We start from the raw sequence: 18,704 nt of genomic DNA, 5'->3' as shown, positions 1-18,704 counted from the left end.
ACTGGCAGTGTGGCCGGTCCGGAGCAGCACCGGGACAGCGGCAGTCATGAGGCAGGGAAAACCCCAGCCCCTGGAAACCTCCACAGGCAGAGCTGTGAGAGGAGAGACATGAACACCTCCTGTCTTTGCTAAGTAACAGAACTGTGTTGAGGAAGGCAGCAGTAGTGTGGGTGGGTGACAAACACTGGGAAACAGCTGGGGGCTGGTTCACCTGTGGATGAATTCACAGATGGGACCTCTGCTGCCATGTTCCCTTTTCCCTGTATGACTTAGGAGAAGACAGGAGGTACTCTTCTGTGGGGAAGAGCTTCTTGTGCACAAGCTTTACCAGAAAATGTCCATGTGTTAAAGTTAATGAGTGTAAATAAGGTGAATTTTACTGCTTCTTGCTACAACACGGTGGCTTGTCATCCTTCTTGCCTTAACTAGGCCGCTGTAGCAGAAGCTGCAGGATAATGGAGATGGACTTGTGTGCCACAGAAGCTTCCTTTTTGGGGGAGTGTAGGTAGGAACGGGGGACAATTCAGCATAAAATGAGGAGGAATGCTTTTTTTTCCATTTGTTTTGTATTGTTTTAATTTTCAGTAGTACTGCTTACTGTTTTCTTGAAAAACTCTTACAGCCTTTACATGTAGAGTTTATGGGAGCAGTACTAAATGTAGTTGCTTTAATGTTAAAATGGATAACTTTTTATTGTAAACTTGGCATTCTCCAAAGCTTCTTGCTGACTTTACATGCTGAAGAAAAAAGAGAAAACAAAAAATACCCAGAACCAAAACCAGTTTTACACAGAAAAATCTTGGTTTGGAGCAGATGATGATTATTTATTCTTGGACAAGAATAACCTTTGGAGCAGATTTTCCTTCTGGGGGAAGTCAAAGCTTCCCAGTTTAGAGTGTGCAAATAACAGTGGCCTGGAGTACGTGGGGTGTCACACGTTCCTTCTGGCTTCTTGTTGGATATGAGGGCAAGCAGGCAGTAACTGCACTCATGAGAAGAGCTCTTTTATAAATGGACTATTTGTCTTCTTTTCCTTTTGCTTGCCAAGCCAGTTTGCCATCTGAAACAAAATTGCAGTACTTCTAGGGGGTGGTGAGCAGTATTTGTAAGGAAAAAATGGGCACAGGAAATCTGCCTAAAATTTCAACAGCCAATATTCTGTGCCTTTTGAGAAATGTTGGCCTTTTCACCTGTGCCTGTACTACAGTATTTGTGGAAGAAAAGATTGCTGCAGAATTAGTGCAGGTACATTGTACTGCCTGGAAGCGAAACAAAAACTCCCAACCAACCAAAAATAGGTAAGGGCTTTGATAGGGTTATTTATGTAATTAAGTGCTAATAACAAAAAAATAGCTTAGAGCAACAGGTCTTGTAAAACAACTGCAATATTATGCACAAAGTATTTTCTTCTCTTTTTTTTCCTAAGAATAAGTAGATTTAATCTTTTAGTTTGGGGTTTTTGTATCTTTCTTCCTCCCCTCAAAACACCTAGTGGAGGTACTCACGCTGGTTTGAAGGAATCTGAGGGATTTTTAGTGCCTTTGACCACAGTATCACTTTAGCTAATGGCCCAAAGTTGGGTTAATTCCCAAATCCTCCTTCTGGTAAAAGACCTCTGGGACAATGTGCCCCACATAAGGCAGACCTTTAGAAACAGCTGTGTATGAACTAGACTCCTTTTCTCTTGGTAAGCAATATTCATGTCTGGAGAGATGAGACAGGTGAGAGCTATGGACTTTCATTTTCAAGTAGAGTTGCTTCCCTGCTGGGTTTGCACCACCAGATACTACTAAAACGTTTTTCTCAGCTGTCTTTACATTCATGGAATGTGCAATAGTGTGTCTTAGATACTGAAGCTCAGTTAATAGTTGTGGAAATACTTAATGACTGTTTTAAAAACTGGGTGGGTTTTTTTTTTGTTATTCATGGATGGTATCTCGAGTTTTCAAGTGTAGTTCTTTGCCTTTTTCAGTTGTAATGAGCATGTTTCAAAAATCACAAGTATTTCAAAACATTGCAAAGTTTGTTTTGACAGGAGTGGAACATCTCTAGAATGAAGGAATGCTTTAATCAACATTACCCCTTTGAGGCCTGTGTTGCGCTCTGATATCTCTTGGTTTGAAACTGGGAATACTCTGTAAAGATACAATAAAGGTCAGAATTTGCTGGGTTCTTTCATATTCAGAACTCTGTTTCCCTGCTGTGAGAAAGAAAAGTGATAGATGCAGAAATGCTGTTCAGCTCAGAGTTGAAGATGAGCAGGAAGGTGCTGGTGAAGTTGGCACAATAAAAGCTTTCCTTATCACTTGTACTCTGCAGCCAAACACGGCTATGGAGTTTGATTACCTTCAGGAAATGCCTCTTTTTTCCCTTCCCTTTTTTTTTCCCTTTTCTTTTAAATAGCATTTAAAAAGCTCCAACATACAGAGCCTATTAAAATATTTGGAAATGCACGATTTCAGGCTAATGACAATCTGCCTAAAGGTGTGGGAGAGCTGCCACTGCAAGAGACTTGTCTGTGGCATGTTAAATTCAGTGAATGGGACTCTGAGCCTCCTAAAAGCATGAATCAGATTTTCTTGGGTTTCTGCCTATCAGCAGCTAAGGCTGAATTTCAGAGGAAACCTTGATCCCTGGTATGTGTGACTGTGGTAAGTAACCTGACCACTGTCACTTCCACAACAACAACAGTCCTGATTCAAGATGAGAAAGGAGCATGATCTTCCCTGGGTGTTTCTGAGCACCTATGTGGCAGCTAAGCACTTATGCACACTGGCTGCTGTAGTTGCACAGATCAGGCTCTTAGCTCAGATTATATATGAGAGGAAAGGAATTTCACTTCTTTGCCTGTGTTTTTTCCTGGTGAAGCAAGCCTCTGCTCCTAACCTAAGTGGAAATAATTAGTACTTCCCTAAGTTGGCTGTCGCAGATACCCCAGAGCTGTTCTGGTCCATGTGGGTGTTGTAGCTGTGCACACAGACAGCGCTGGGGAGAGCAGGAAGAAACGTTGTTCTGGTGTCACTGAAGTAGGCTGATCTCAAGTGAAGTGTTTTGACTTTCAGGAATTTTAGTCATCATCTGCTCTATGGTTTTGCAACCTTTACAGATTTCTACTACCTGGTGCTTAGTATTGAAGCTGAACAATATTTTGTATTTTCAGCAGGGCAAATGCAAAGAAAGTGTCTGATTAATAGTCCCTGATTAGCCTGTTCTTGTCAAATTGACTAATGTAATGCAATGGTGAGCCCTGGCTGATTGCACTGGAAGCCCTGTGTGGTTTTCTAGAAGATGCTCATTACAGGAGATTCCCACATAATGTTGGACAGGCCATAAAGAGAATTGGGCTTGTCAGTCTTTTATCATGACAGTTATTTAAAAATTAATGCCCTGGTTTTGAACCGCAGAGGCTCGCCTGCTCGTCCATTTGCTGACAACACTACAGTAATGATAGGTAAATGTGCAAGGTAGCCCTCCGAAAATCAGCTCAGGCGTGGACTGCTCCACAGACCCATTAATGTAATGGAAGAGACTAATGCTCAGAAAATCAAAGAGGGGCTATAAGGCACTCAGCCGTGTTATAAACCCTGTCATTCTGCTTTGATCGAAGGCCAGGTTAAGGCATTATCTGAAAGGACAGTTTTAGCCTACCAAGCAGACCCCTGCTAACGTGGAAGGCAAGGCCAGAACTTTGGAGCCCACACATTGTTATTTGCTCTGAGGTTGTCACGCTGTGACCCAGAATAACTGATCGCAAGAACAGCGAAGGCTGGAGGCTACCCCTGGCTCCAGCACTCTGAAGCACGAAGGGTTTGGGGAGCATGAGTGGGAATGATCTCTGTGTTCCCTCCTGCCAGCTGTGTGCTTCTGTGTGCTCCTGCTCAGCTCCTGGCGTCGCTGGCAGTGAGGGGCTGGCAGGTCTTGCAGCTTCAGGCGCCCTGTTAGCTCTTCTGGCAGAGAGGAGAAAAGCAGCAGCATGGAGAGGTTGAAGGTAGGGAAGTGTCTGGTGTTCAGTGGGGAATTCCGGAACTGTCTCCAAGAATTTCACATGATGAATCACCATTTCTTCTGCAGCTGCATATTTTAAGCAGGAAAATGAATCAGTGCTATTCCCAACCAAGTCAGTTCTTGTACAGAAATCTGGCAAATGTGTGGGAATTACTTGGAGATCTGTGCTGTCCTTCGTGTGCATCTTGCGTGCACATGGGAGACGTCCGTGGAAAGCCTTGCTGGACTCTTTGAATGACTCTTCTCTGCTCTTGGTGTTCTGTGGTTACCTGTGCACTCTGCTAAAAGTTAACTATTAGAAGATATCTGGGCTATCCATCCACAGAGGCCTTTCACTGGCAGTTGAAACCTTCCAGATCTGGGACAGTGTCAGTGTGATGTGCTCCAAGGCTGGATGTTGTGTTGCTGAGCATGGAAATAAAACTGGTGTTCCTGTGTTGTAGTTTGTATATAGGATTTGCAGAAATGGAGTTTCTCATTAGGGTGCACTGTGACAGTGAAGAGAGTTCTGATTTGAGTGACCTGCAAGCACAAGCTGAATTTCAGATAGAGCAGCTGGTCACTGTTCCTCTGTCTTGATATATATACATGTGGTGAGTTCTTCAGGGCCGTAAGGGCCTTTCTGTTCTGGGAGGACAGGTGTGGAGCAGTGCCTGTACCATGGGGATGCTGGCCTGTGTTTAGGTTCTATGAGCAGCAGAGGAGCGCAGTTAGGGTTTGCACTCGTGTAAGCTTAGCACAGTCTGAGCTGGAGGGACCCCAAAGTGGTTCTGCTCAGTGCACTGACAGCAGCAGCTCTGTGCTGGGTCACTTGTGCACTCAACAAGAGGTGATTTTGTTGCCTTTTGGGAAGCTGTTGCTTTCTGCCCCAGAACTCGTTTCCTGCTTTGTACAAACCCCTCCTTAGGAATGCTGGGGGAAGGTGGTGGCTTTTCTTCCCCCTCCACCTCTTAACACCATCCTTCAACTGCTTATTAGTCTTCCAGCTGTCTGCAGTCAGCATTTCAAATGGAGAAATTGTAAACTGAACGTTGCAGGCAAATTAAACATTTGCCATCTTGCAAGGAAAGGTCTTTAATTAGGAGGAGGATACACTTGAATGCCAAAAGCAAAAACTAAAAAAAATTGACAGGGGACAGGCAAGCAGGGGAAGCAAGAGAAAAGAGAGCATGTAAAGTCCTTGGATGTTTTAATAAATGATGTATCTGAGGATTATTTGATGTAGTTGAGACTGCCAGGATGTCTTGTATTTTCAGTACCACAACTGAAACTTATTTAGGATTTAAAAAAGAACCTTTTGAGGTAAGGAATTTATTAATAATTTCCTGTAACTTCTGTCCAAAATGCTGGAGTAAATTTCTTTTGATAAAATACAGACTTCTGGAGGTACATAGAAATTCCCCAGCTTCTGATGTGACTGCAGGTTGCAGCACTGCTCTAAAGTTTGGAATTATTACCTTGGTTCTTTCAGAAAGTTTCTGAGTACCTGTCTGCTGCTGGGCTTGTTACTTCTGTTTCTCTGCTGCAGTAAATGGTCTCCTGAACCTATAAAAAGGGTACCCTGTCATCATATCTGAGCCTCTGTCATGCTGCTGGTGTGGTGGTGCCAGGTGAATGCTCAGTCAGTATGCTGTCACAGGAGCCCTGTTTTAGCCGAGTATGTTCATGACATCTAACTTGCAGTTTCAGTGCTGCTGAGTGATCCAAAGGAGGATGATCCTTTGCGATTGCTCTGGCCGCCCGAGACACTCTGAAGGTACTTAGAAGACTGGAGGGGGAAGAAAACGTTTCTCAGATTTCCAAACCACAGAAAATATTCTCAGTAGTGCTCCCCAGGCCTCTGGCTCTGCACAGGATGATGTATTTGGTGCCGTGCCTTCGAAACCACGATTTGTCTCTGAGTTTTTGTGCCAGTCTCTTCTCGTTGGCTCTTCTGTTAAACCTAATCCTTGAGCAAAGTCAAGCTTTGGTCCAATACAGGCTGCACAGCCACTTTGGAGACACTAACTCCTTGTTTGTTTGTTTTTGCAGTGGGAACTCCATACTATATGTCCCCAGAAAGAATACATGAAAACGGCTATAACTTTAAATCTGATATCTGGTCTTTGGGCTGTTTATTGTATGAGGCAAGTATCTTCTAACTTTTTTTTCTCCCCCCCTACCCTCTTCCCCCCAAGTTTGTCTTAATCATACAATGCAGTACAGGGCTTGAATAGGCCAGACTTACTTCAGCTTAATTGTTGAGAAACCTTTGGAAAAGTTAACTCCTCTTGTGCTCATTGTGTGCTTCTAGAGTATGGGCAACAAAGGCGCTGTGCTTACACAAAGTTAATTTGTAGGTCACAGTGGATGTTGAGGCTATGGACATGAACATGTCAGCTTACTGCATTCCTCCTCCTGACTGCCAGCAGAGCTGTTGTCAGGGCAGCAGGTTGATAGTTTCTCCTGAATGCTGTGTGTGTGTGTTTTAAAAATAGCAAATTTATTTCCATCTGAGCTACCAGTTTGTTAAAATGCATTCTGACCAACCAGAGTGTTCTGATTTGGGGAGCTTTCAGTAAAGAAAACTAGAGGTTTCATGCACTGGGAAATCAGCTTCTCTAAATTTATTAAACTAGAGCTGGAGTCTGTTCTAATTGTACATTGTCTTCTAGCCAAACACAGAGGGACAAAGCAGGCACTCTGTGAACCAGACACCAGCATGCAGCTTTTTCCTAAAAGTCACTACATGTATTTTGAAAATCAGTGCTATGGTTTTGTAACAGTTCTTTGTTTAGTGATTTGGGGTTTAGCAGGGCTAAAAGATAATCTGATCTTAATATTATTTTAGATGTCCTTGAATTCAATTGCAAGTGTGTGCCACCATTGAGAAAACTTTCGTTCCAGCCCAGAGAATTAAAAATCCCTGGGGTGTCTAGGGGTAGGAGTATGGCTCACATCCTCTGTGCTTAATAAATTACATGAACTGATGACATTTTGCTTCTCACCACAACTTCTAACCACATGGAGTTAGAGAATAAACAGCAATACAATTTCTTTTGTGGGCACATCAGATGTGAAAACTACAAAAGTTAACCATCCACTTCAGCAAGTTGTTAAACAAACCTTTGGGACCAGGCAGTATAAAAATACATCTCCCCACACCATTGATCTTCCCAGCAGGAGCTCGGTGCATCTCACTGTTCCTTGCTGCTGAGGAGAAGGCTCATCTAATACAACCAACTGCTTGTTGAGTGAGGTGACCCACTGTCATCAGTCTGCTACCAAGCCCTGAGCTGTACAGTGTGATAGGTGCTGATTTCCTGTTGGCAGAGTGTGAATGTGCCATGTGCTGGGTGTCTTCAGGGAGGGAGGTTGGTGCTGGGAGCTCAGTGAAATAAATCAATAAATCCTGCTGAAGGGACCTAAGCAGCTGGGGGCTCCTACAGCCCTCAGCTTCTCAAATATAAGACAGCTGCCCAAGTGTGGTTATGCACTGAAGTGTGTTCCAGAAAATGCTCTTGATGGGGAGGGGAACCCACATCTGTTAATTCGTTTTGTACTTCTACCAGGGTCCACCCAAAACCTGTATCTCCGCAGTCCATCAGCCTGCTCACAACTGCTGGTGGTGCTGTATGCTTGCCATGGCATAGGGCTTCATTAAGGAGCAAGATGTATCTGGGTGTCTGGCTTAAACATCCCACTAAGTCACCACGAGTGGTGTAAAAGCCCTGGTGCTGACCTTAGGAGTATCAGAGCAAGTGGCCACTAGATCTGCTGAAGGGAAGATCCAGTTTGGTGGAGACACTGGAGCCCAGCATGGCTACATCCCTGCTTTGCTGTTGAAATTCCCTGGGATAGGAGGAAGAGGAAGGCTGTAAGACACTCTGCTAAGTACTTGATCAAAAATACTTGGAAAATTGGGAGCTTAAATTGAGTGGTTTTGTTCCTGTCCTCAACCTCTCATTACCTCTAGCAAAAGAGTTCAAGAGACTTTTAATAATTCCCAAAGCAGCAACAACCTATGATTAAAAGCTGGGTTGTTTTGGGTTTTTTATAAAGGGTGGTTTTGCTTGTAATGAGGTACTGAAAGCTGGAGTGGTACAGTATAGCTGCATGTACCTGGGTCTGCTGGTGGTGGTTGAAAGGGATTTGGCTTCTTTTCTATGGTAACAGGTGGAGGGAAGCCTCAGCTCCCAGTAATTCATTATGCTGAACAGTTCCAGTTATGTTTCATGTATAGGGCCTGAAGAGGAATCTCAGTTTAAGGTTTTGCTAGGTTGAGGACTTTGACCATGACTGACAGACTTGGCAAGACCAACACACCACAGCAGGGCCAAAGTCACTCATGTTGGACACTGCTGCCTCTTTGCTGCTGTAGCTTAGAGCTGCTCTGGGGGCTGCTCTGAGGCAAGTCAGAGGCTGAGCTCTGCTGGAGATGGGATTCCAGATTTATGCCGAGAGAAATATTTAGCTTTGTGCTATGTTTTTGTTGCAGGCAATATGGTCCCCTTATGGCACAGTAGTCTTGGTACTCCTTACATTTCAAGAAGCTGACTTAATTGTGCACTAAACATAATTCTCTGGTAGGAGTAGCAGTTCTATAGTAACGTGAAAGCTTTGGCATGGGAAGCGTTTTTAAACACGCTTTCTCCATAGGTAAGCTTTAACTTTGTGAGCTGGAGCTGTGAGATCTTTCAGATTGCAGGGAGGACTGGACAGTTCCAGTTGTGTGTTCAGTAGCTAAACAGCTACTTGACTCTTTAAACTTCCCAGAATTTGGAAAATTAAAAGTCAGATTCCTCTATCTTTTGAAGGAGCTGTAATGTATCTTCACTAATTTCATGTAACGAGAATGGGTTTTTCCATTTGGCTTAAAAGTAAGGAAGGGATGTTTGTGTGGTGATGAGTCACTTCTGATCTTGCTCCAGATAGATTGTGTAGATAAGCTGCAGAGAGACTTAATGGACAAATTGCCTTCAGAGACACGCGTGTCCACTGGAATCCATTTAGGGAACGTTGAGGGGTTTGGGATGTGATGCCACATAGCACCACTTAACTTTGACATTGGTAATCTTACAGTGATTTTTATTAAATCTTATCAATATAGTAGTAACTGTCTTCAGCCCTCACTTCCTGTAGATATCTGTCAGCAAGATAACTTGGAGGGGATGAAAATAAGTTGTTAATTCCCAGAACATAGCTACAAGCAATGACTTTAGCTTCTCTGGCAAGACAATCAATTTAAACGCTAGCAGTGGCTCCTATGTATGTATTTTTTAACCAGTCATACTGCATGGTGGTCATTTTAAGTGGAGATCTGGCTGTCCTGCAGTAATTGCTCTAATCAAAATGTCAGGAGCAAACCCCAATGCAGCATCACAAACTGTTGTTAGGGAGACACTCGGATGGCCTGTGGTGGTCACAATCCCTGCAGACCTGACTGTTTCAGTCAGACCATGTGTGCACCTCTTCCCCTTTTAACTCCCTGCATTTACCACCCCAGAACTCCACAGTGCTTCCACTCCTCCTCTCCTGCCCATGATGCTTAACTAGACTTGGAAAGAAAAGTTAATGGCAATTGAAAAACCCCTTTGAACCTCACTGGCATTATTGATGTTTGTATCAAAGTCTTGAAGACCTTGTTTAACCCTTCAGTGCCTCCTGTGCCTTCCCTAATGTGCCCATTAGTGCTTGTCTTGGAACAGCCCTGCTTGCTGGGCTCTCCACTTGTGTTGTAACTGATTGAGAGCAGTTTGCTCTCTTTAATTGGAGATGAGAGTCTAACTGGAGCCTGTAAGTCTTCCCCACTGATTTGCCTGTTCCTATTATGACAGTGGTGATGTAACAGTGACATAATGTCACCTTTTACATTCAAAACCTTCCAGAAGGCAGGGACACAAGGCTCTCCAGGCTCTTGCCTGTTCACAAGCCTGCTGGGCAACTCTTCAGCTTCCTATAAGGAGTATTTTAGTGTTACTACTGGTAATAGTGGTGAAACCACAGAGAGCTAAAAGTCTGCCTGTTCCCCAACCTGCTTCTTTGTGCCCCTGTTAAAGGTGTAATTCCTATTCCTGCTCAGCCTGCAGCACAGTAAATGTCACTAGCACAGCAGATACCTCCAGCTATGTTACATGAAACACTAGACACAGAACTGAACAAGCCTGGAACCTTCTGAGGGAGTTTTGAGCTGTCCTCTGTCCATTGTGTCCTTCAGTGAAATTTGGCTACCTGCATAGATTCTCTATTGCCACTTATAAGCCTCTCAGGATAGATGATAAATACCTCTGGCAGAGCTTCCTGAGAAAGTTTGGCCTGCTGGTACATAAGGAGAGAACTCTGGACATTTGGCCAGAACATATCTTACTACTTCCCCTAAAGACTCAGAACTCCTTGCAGAGGGTCTCAAGCCTCTGGCACAGTTGTCTTACCCTGTAGCTGAGACCTCTTTTCTCTGATTGCACACAGTAACCTACATGGAATGAGCATAACAACTTCCAATTATTTTTAAAATGTTTATCATGTAACCCAAGGATTGTTTATCTTCATGTCCTACATTGCTTAACACTTGGACATGTGTTAATGAGGAGAAGGTTTCAGTAAGACATCCCCAGCCACAGCCTGCTCAGGGATGCTTCTGTGCCAGGCCACATCCTGCTGGAAGTCCAGCCCAAACCTCTGCCTTATTCCAAACTGCTTCTGTGTCACCAAATCACTGATAATCCATCAATCTTGATTCCTAACTGCAGGATAATTGAGCGGAGGATCTAGTATTGACTTTCTAAATTCTGCTGGGAGCTTGCTGTGTGTCAGCAACAAGACAGCATTCTTCAGCTGGCTTCCACGGTCTATGGTAATGAGCAAAAGACTAATAATTACCAAATAACCCCCTATTAAAGCTGTAGTGAGAAGCATCAACTTCAGTTGGGCTCACTGTGAAAAGCTTGCCAATTTGATGTGTTTTATAGCAAAATGGTTTAAGATCTCAACAGTGGATACGATCCACAGTTGTCCAGTGGTGCTTCACTAGGAGCTGGTATCACTGTAGTGTGTGGGCAGCTCAGGAGCAACACCCTGGACTGATGACCAGATGAGCCTGGCATGGCCATCAGCCACAGGTGGCTCTGCTGGGCTTGGGTGCTGATGGGGGAAAATGGGAGGGAAGGTGCTGAGCACCTACATGGTGTGTACCTTCAGTAGACTTTCAGCTGCACCTCCCAACTTCAGAAATGCCTGTCTTGCCACAAGTGTTTGTCTGAGACTTCTCATCCAGAGGTCATTTAGACCTCCTGTTTGAGAGCTTGCAGTGTAAATGGTTTTCCACACACAAAGATGCAGTTTCCTTCCTGAGTCTTAAGTATGATATAAACATATCTTTGTAAGGAGTCTCCACATGCCCTGGAAGGAATTCTTCCCCGCCCAGAGCCTTCCGTCACGCTCTCCCTGCAGTGTGAAGAGGCTGTTTGTCTGGGACATCTCTCAGGTTTTTGGAGGGGCAAACACTGGATTTATAAAACAGAACTGAAAGAGGGAAAAGGCCAGATTGATGAGGAGGACTTGCAGTAGTTTGGTTCCCAGTTCCACCTGGGATACTCTTTTCTAAACAGCAGATTTCCAGCAGGAGAGGATGTTTGTTTTGAGGCTGTTTTGGTTTTTTTAAAGGCTGGAGTGCATTGCTCATGCTTAGATCTTTGTCTTTGAAACAGCTGAATGTCCACACAGTAGCCATTTATTCCTTATGGTGGTCTGTTAAAAAGCTGCTGGTCACAGAGAGCAGATGAACTGAATATGGTTGTAACCAAGGGAGACTGGAACTATGACATGTGGTCAAAGACAGAAGAGCTTCTGCTTTTGAAAGAGATGATTGTGTTTGAGAGGTTTTCATAGTCACCTTAGAGCTGGCTGGTTTCTCACTGGTTGCCTGAGCATCCTAGTTCTTATTTATGTTTTAAACAGGTACTTTTTCCTGTGTACTTGCAGGACTGTCTGTGTACACCTGGTGTCCCACATCTGTTTTGGGCAGAAAGAATCACAGTGACAGGAAAACAGATTTTTCCCAGCACAGGGTTGTGTGCCCTGGTCATGGGTAGTTGAGGTGGGAGACTGGGACGGTAAATGGTGTCAGAGCAGGCACAACTGGCACTGCTGCATCTGCACGACTGGCAGGAGGGGTTGCACAATGCTGCATGCTCAGTGTGAGGCCAGCAGGGTGTTGGTGAGCCTGGTGGTGGCAGCCTGGCAGCAGCCCTGTGACAGCGTGTCGTGAGCTGGGAGCAGCTTTGGCTGTGGACAGGCTGAGAGTGAAGGGATCACTTGTGTGCTGTCAGAGACTTTGCTCGTGCAGAGCAGCAGTGCTGAGGGCTGTTCAATCCTTCACGTTTCTGAAGTATTTTCTGGTTTTTTCCTCTCCAGATGGCAGCTCTTCAGAGTCCTTTCTATGGAGATAAAATGAACCTGTTTTCCCTCTGCCAAAAAATAGAGCAATGTGACTACCCACCTCTTCCAGCAGAACATTATTCTGAAAAGGTAAATGGGGAAGGTTTTTTGCAGGGAATGTGGGAGGTGCAGTGAAGTTCCTCTCTGCACCAGGAGCACCCCCTTCATATCCAAGGCGGAACAGGCCAGTGTCCTGGGTACCTATAGGGCTGGCTAAGGAAACTGCCATTGTTAATGTCTGACTATTGACAAACTAAATCAAGACACCAAAGAAGATTTCTTAATGCAGGGAATATTATGAAACTGAAAGTCAATGACGCTGACAATATCCAGCAGTGAGGCATGGGAAAGCCCTCCCCTTCACTTCCTTCCCCTTACAGTAACACAGCCATGGACCAGAGCTTCAGTTCTTGTTTATGAAATCTGTGGAGTGAAACAAGGGGGGAAAGTTTCTTCTCAAGAAATAAGGAAGGAAAGCTCTTTAGTTTAGTGCAGTGAGCATCCACACAGTAGCGATTCCAGGGCTCTTTAAAGCCTAGGTGTTGTGCATATGAAAGCAAGGGATATAAAGAGCAGTAGCTGAACTGGAGTGCCTGAAGAATGGTGGCTGTGCCTGCTCCCTGGTGATGTTTCACTTCGGGTGCAGACACTCCTGGTGGTTTTGTTCAGACCTTTTGAGCTGGCTTTTTTCCCTCTTCTCCCCCACCCCCTGCCTTACCTAGACACACCAGCTGGTTTTCCTTACCTCCTCAGTCAGTTACAGTTGCCTTCTATTTGAGAGGAAATGGCTAATGTAATTTTAAATGTTCACCATATCCTTTGGGGCTTTTCTTTTGTTTTATTCCACCTCAGAGTTCTGAGGAGCAAGAGGCAGGATGCAGGGGAAATACCGTCTGCAGCAGACAGTCTGGTCTCCACCCTGAGAGGGACCCTGCACCACATATTTCACATTTTACTTGGCTTTTTATTCGGTGTAGCTCATGCAAAAAGATTATTTTGAGAACTGTTCTGGAAAAGTGAATCTTTTCTTATTTTTTCCCCCAAGCTGCCGTAGCAGCCAGGCCCAGCTCTGTGCATTCACGTTTGCCATGCTGTTGCAGCGTGCATTTCAGGATATGCCTGCTGGCAGCAGGAATTAGTGTAAGTTGACAGATGTGTTTCCTGTCTTTACAATTACTGTCTGTTTGCTTCCCTCTGGCAGTGCTAAAGAGTGTGTGTAGTGTAGTGATACAATCCAGGGTGAGAAGGATGGTTTAAAGCTCAAAGGCGCCAGGTCCCAGAGAACGAGACTCCAGATGGTGTTCATACACTATTAACAGAATGCTTGACAGAGTCGGAGGAGGGCTGTGCCTTTGGCTGTAGCTCCTCTTGCTGTGTTAGCTGCTGCTTCTGACTGAAGCCACAAGGAGCTTCAGTTCTCTCAACACCAGAACATGGCTCCACCTTCAGTACCTGCTTTTAGTCCAAAGATTGGACTCTTGGATATTTTGGAGTAGGAAAGTGTGTTGGTGACTCCCATCAGCTGAGATAGATAAAGCAAGCAGACAGGACTGGAAGGGAAGAGGCAGCTGCCTGAAGCAGCAGGTTGCACTGGAAAGAATTTGTTCTTCCTGTGGTGGATGGGTGGCTGCTCCTCACTCCAGATGGAGGCACGGTCCTAGAGGAGCAAATGTCTCTGGGTTGGATTGAAAAGACAGAATCTCGCAGCCCCTCTGATATCATCACTGCCACAGGTTTGTCAGTGATGTGGGACAGCAAAGCCTTTATATCCTCCCACTGAGGACTGGGGTGAGGATTGGGCCGTGTCACTCTCCCAGTGCAGCCATCGGCATGGCTTTCCTGTGCCTCAGTAATGCCGTCTCAAAGCGGAGCTTTGGCTGTAGGCTGACTGCTGATCACATGAATATTTTAGCTGCAGTGTTGTTTTAGATGAACAAGGCAGAGCATTTATTAAAGAATGCCTGCTTTAATGGGGTTTCCTTTCAGTGATGTTCCTCTTTGTGACTAGCCAGTCCAAATCCGCTCTGATCAACTGGCTGCTTGTACAAGAGGAGGACCTGGGACTCCAGCCAGGATTAGTTTTCTGTATCAGGAACAAATTTGTTAGTAATCAGGGATACTGTCTTATGGTGCCTATCAGGGCTTGGTCTGACAGCTTCTTGTAGATGATGGTGAAATGCTTGTGCTGTCCTGGCATAAGGACAACTCCCTGGGCTGTGGTTAAGTGCTGTATGGACTGGTTGGACAAATCATTCTGATTTTGCACTCTCTGGTCAGACCTTTAGAAGAGCTTTAACTTGTCTGTGGTCTTTCTGATCAGGGTTGAGCTAAGTGTTAAATCCTTGGGGTCTGGGTTACAAAGGGAGTGACCCTGGCCCTTGGATTAAGTGACCACAGCAGTTAGGAGAGGCTTGGCCAGAGCCAGGCAGTGGAGGTGAGTTTAATGTGGAGACAGCCTGGTTCGGGTGCACAGTGACAACGCAGGGCAGTGAGCAGTCTCTGCACTATACTCTGTCCTTGCTGCTTGTGCTGCCCCTGCCTCCCTCCCTCCTGCCCCCATAGGAATCACTGCTGGAGCCCATGGCAGGCCCAGCTGAGTGTGAAGCAGGAGGCCTTGCTCCATCCAGAGCCGAAACCTCACTTGAGGACATTCAGTGATGCGCTGAAGCCGTGTGCTTGATAGCTGTATGGTCATGCTTTTAATTACCATTAAAATAATTGGCACTGTGGCTACTGGGGGGATGTGAGAAGATCAGAGGCTCAAGGCTGTTTCTCCCGGTGCCTTGGGGGTATGAGCAGCTTTCAGTGTCTGTATAATTAAAAGCTACAATCTTTCATGTGCACAATAAAAAGGGTTGGGAGCCGGGGGGAGACTTCAGCCCTTCTGCATTTTATTTATTAAACATAATCAATGACCAGTCTCTCCTCTTCACAAAGGTTTTAGGAGGCACTGCTGTCTGACATGCATGCACCACTATCTTAGGAAGCACAGGGGCTGTTCTTCCATTAAAAACCTTGAACTGGCCTGTTAGCAGGGGTTGGTGTGGGAAATGCAGGAGAGCTCTGTTGAGGGCACCTTTCCAAACTGCTTCCTCTACTTCTCCCTTTCCTCAGAGTCCACTTTCACTGGCAAGTCCATTTCAGCCTGTCAGCTAAGTCAGATACCTGGTAGTGCTGTCATTTATCTTCCTGCACATCCTGCTCACACAATGGATGCCTCCCTCTGCCCATGCCCTTGGTGCAGTCACCGAGTCCTCCTGGGCCAGGCTTCCTTCCCCAGCCTGCCAGCTGGCCCCCGTCCTGTGCTTCAGACTCTTGTTGATTGTGAGCTGCTGGTTGTGTGATGCCACTGGTTGTTGCTGCTCTGGTTCACTGAGGAGAACTGAAATTCCCCTTGGTGGGGGGAGGAAATGCTGTGAAGCTGCCAGTGTTGGGAGTGACAGGTCAGAGGTGGCTGGCTGCACAGCAGCACTAACCCACTGAGCAGGGAGCCCCAGGTATGTATGCACAACTACCACCTTGTAAAGGATGATGTAAAATCCATTGGGTGGCATGGAAGCTTTGACCTGTCAGTGGGGAGGTTTGGTGGAAAAAGTTCATCCTGTTCCTTTTGTAGGGTTGAGTGGGATACAGGACAGGAGAGATGGACATGTGCCTGCAGCCTGCTGAGATGCCCAGCTCCTGTCCTGGGTTCCAGTGGCTGGACAAACATTCCCAACCCTTCCAGGGAGAACTGTTTGGATTTGTTCACGTTTGTGCACGCTTTCCTGTCTTTCAGCTGCGGGAGCTGGTCAGCATGTGCATATACCCCGACCCCGATCAGAGACCTGACATTGGTTACGTGCACCAAATAGCAAAACAAATGCACGTCTGGACCTCCAGCACATGAAGCCTCTGCGCTCCAAGCCAGCACAGCTCAGTCTTACTTGAATTTTTTCTCTCAGATGAAACCGACTGGTGCCTAGTCACAAGAGCGAGAGGGTTGAGCACTCATAGCAAGATGCTCTATTATTTCTGCAGGTTGTTTGACAAGGACTCTTACAAGGTGGTCATGCTTTAACGTGAAGATTCTGTGAGGTATTGCAAGTGATTCTTTTATTATTATTATTATTTTTTTAAAGCCAATAACATGTTACAGATGTAGATCATTTAAGGGTCCTTTCTTAAAACTGTCGTGTGTAATCTAGGATAGATGATATTAACAGGGGTGCCAGAGCTCTGACACACCCCTTCTATCTTAACTGTAATGTGAAATATTGACATAATTCCTTCAGTGAAATCACTTTATACTAATGTAAGAGTTGCAGTAGGTTTTGTGTAATTTGTATAACTGCTACTTTGCCTCTTCTGCAAATGGTTAATAGCAAATCCACTTTCTACTTCGTATATTTTAAAGCAGTCACTTCTGTGTTTGTGTTAATTCCCTCCTCTTCAGACTTAGGAACTGGGGGGGGGGAAACTCATTTCTTTCAAGTTTTTTGTTTGTTTTGTTTTAATTGCAATTTTAGAGTGATTACTTGGATAGATCTCTTAACTTGGCTACAGCCAAGGAGGTGAGGCGAGGCGAGCTGAGCATGTACCTGGGGTGGGGGGAAAAAAACATGCCAAGGGACTCCCAAACAAGCATTGCTTCTGCAAAGAATTTCTCCTTAACCATCTCTTCCTGTTTGGCATGAGTCTTTTTAGACTACAGGGTTTTGTTAGAAACCAAGGTTGATGTAAGCCAGCTCGATCCTGGTGAAGATACTGCTCCACGTTCAGAGGTACCTTAGGTACTGCAGGTAAAACCTAAGCAAAGCAGCGTTTGAAACACGGAGAACACGTCTGAGAAAGTAGTGCTTTGTGTATCTAATTCTACACAAGGCTCAGCCCCCAACTGTTTAACTGTGAAAGCTCATGTACAGAATGTGAATTTTTATAAAATCTCATCCTGATTTGAAGGAGTCCTCTTCTTTTACATGAAAATTTTCAGCCAACTAAATTCATTCATTGAATCAATGATTTGTTTCCTTACTGGCGATGAGAAACAGTCACTGCTTTAGGAACAAACCTGGATTCACGTTCAAGTGTTTCCATTTCATTTGCCTGTTCAGAGGAGCAGGGCTGCACTGAATGTCCTCAAGGACTGCAGCAGGGAAAGGAACTGCCCTGTTCAGCACTGCTGCCCTGTGTGCCAACATCTGCCATTAGTCTGACTGTTCCACTGCAGCCTGGGCCTGTTCTTTCTTAAGAAAAGCAAACAATCCTTAATGTTTTGGAAAGAAGGTTAGAGTTAGAGGGTTACACACACACACATAAATGCTTCTAGTGGTTTTTCTGGGGTTTTTAACCTAATTTGCTCTGCTTAAAGGAAAACTGCAGTGCTACCTTCAACTACTTCTGTCAAATCTCAAACTATTTATATAGGGGAGCAAAGGAGAGCTATTAATTGCTGTGAATAATGTTGGTATCATTAATGCAAGGTGCCATTTTATTGAGTCTTCTCAGCAGAAAGTTGAGCCTGCTGCTCTCATGAGAGATTCAGGAAATTCAAATCAGCATGAGAACGAAGTGGAGGCACCAAATTGCTTCCAACATTCCCATGCTACCTTGTTTAATTTATACCCAGCTTCTTTAGCAATCCTTAGAGTTAAGACTGTCACTGCTCCACTGCAGATTTCCTTTAAGCCAGGGTGGCAGCTACACCTTCAGAGGGATGGTTGTGCTGTGCCTCTCTTGGTGGTGTAACAGAGAAAAGGATCTTTGGCTTCCAGGGAAGCTCGGCTGAAATTTTGAGTATCTTGAGAAGTCTGGTCACTTTCTTGCTACATAAAATTTATTAGTGCTTACAAGTAAATGTATTTCAAAAGGTAATTTTTTGCAATTGTGCCTTTTTAGATAAATAAAAAATGATTTCCAAAATAAACACTTTTGTTTAAAAAAAAAAAGAGAGAGAGTCCAGTATTAAGGAAAATAGATGTATTGAAAACCCAGCTGTTGAGGGGAGGCCTGAATGTGTGAAGCTACTCCTAACAGTTCTTCTTTGGAGATGTGTTTTTCAGAAAATAGGCAACAGGGCTGCAGAAACCATGGAAGACATGGCACAGGTACAGCACCTTCTTGGGGCTGTTTCTCCAGGCTGGACTGGTACCAGTTAACCTTGTGAAGCCTTCCCTTTTGACTAAGGGAAAAAATAATGCAGGTGGATTTTCTGCTGGCTTACCTTTTCCTCAGGATGATGTGGTGCTGCATGAAGCAATTTGAGATTAGTTTATCTCAAGTACTACAGGAGTGGTAAGAACAGA

The 18,704-nt window shown here is 44.9% G+C and overlaps 1 protein-coding gene across 2 annotated transcripts in view; it reads left to right on the top strand.

The window, feature by feature from the left end:
• Positions 1-18,700, top strand: part of NEK6 (NIMA related kinase 6) — a 64,225-nt gene extending 45,525 nt beyond the window's left edge. For both annotated transcript variants that reach the window (XM_068155763.1, XM_068155762.1), the window contains exons 8-10: positions 6,037-6,131; positions 12,397-12,510; positions 16,199-18,700. In XM_068155763.1, the coding sequence (XP_068011864.1) occupies positions 6,037-6,131; positions 12,397-12,510; positions 16,199-16,309 (320 nt within the window). In that variant the 3' untranslated portion in view covers positions 16,310-18,700. The remainder of the gene's footprint in view (positions 1-6,036; positions 6,132-12,396; positions 12,511-16,198) is intronic.
• The last annotated feature ends 4 nt before the right edge of the window (positions 18,701-18,704 follow it).

This window comes from Melanerpes formicivorus, unplaced genomic scaffold, assembly GCF_026170545.1.
Source record: "Melanerpes formicivorus ecotype bairdi unplaced genomic scaffold, bMelFor1.0.p_v2 SCAF_33, whole genome shotgun sequence".
Classification (NCBI taxonomy): Eukaryota; Metazoa; Chordata; class Aves; order Piciformes; family Picidae; genus Melanerpes; species Melanerpes formicivorus.
The sequence above is the reverse complement of the archived record's forward strand: the minus strand, read 5'-3'. Positions and strand labels throughout refer to the sequence as shown.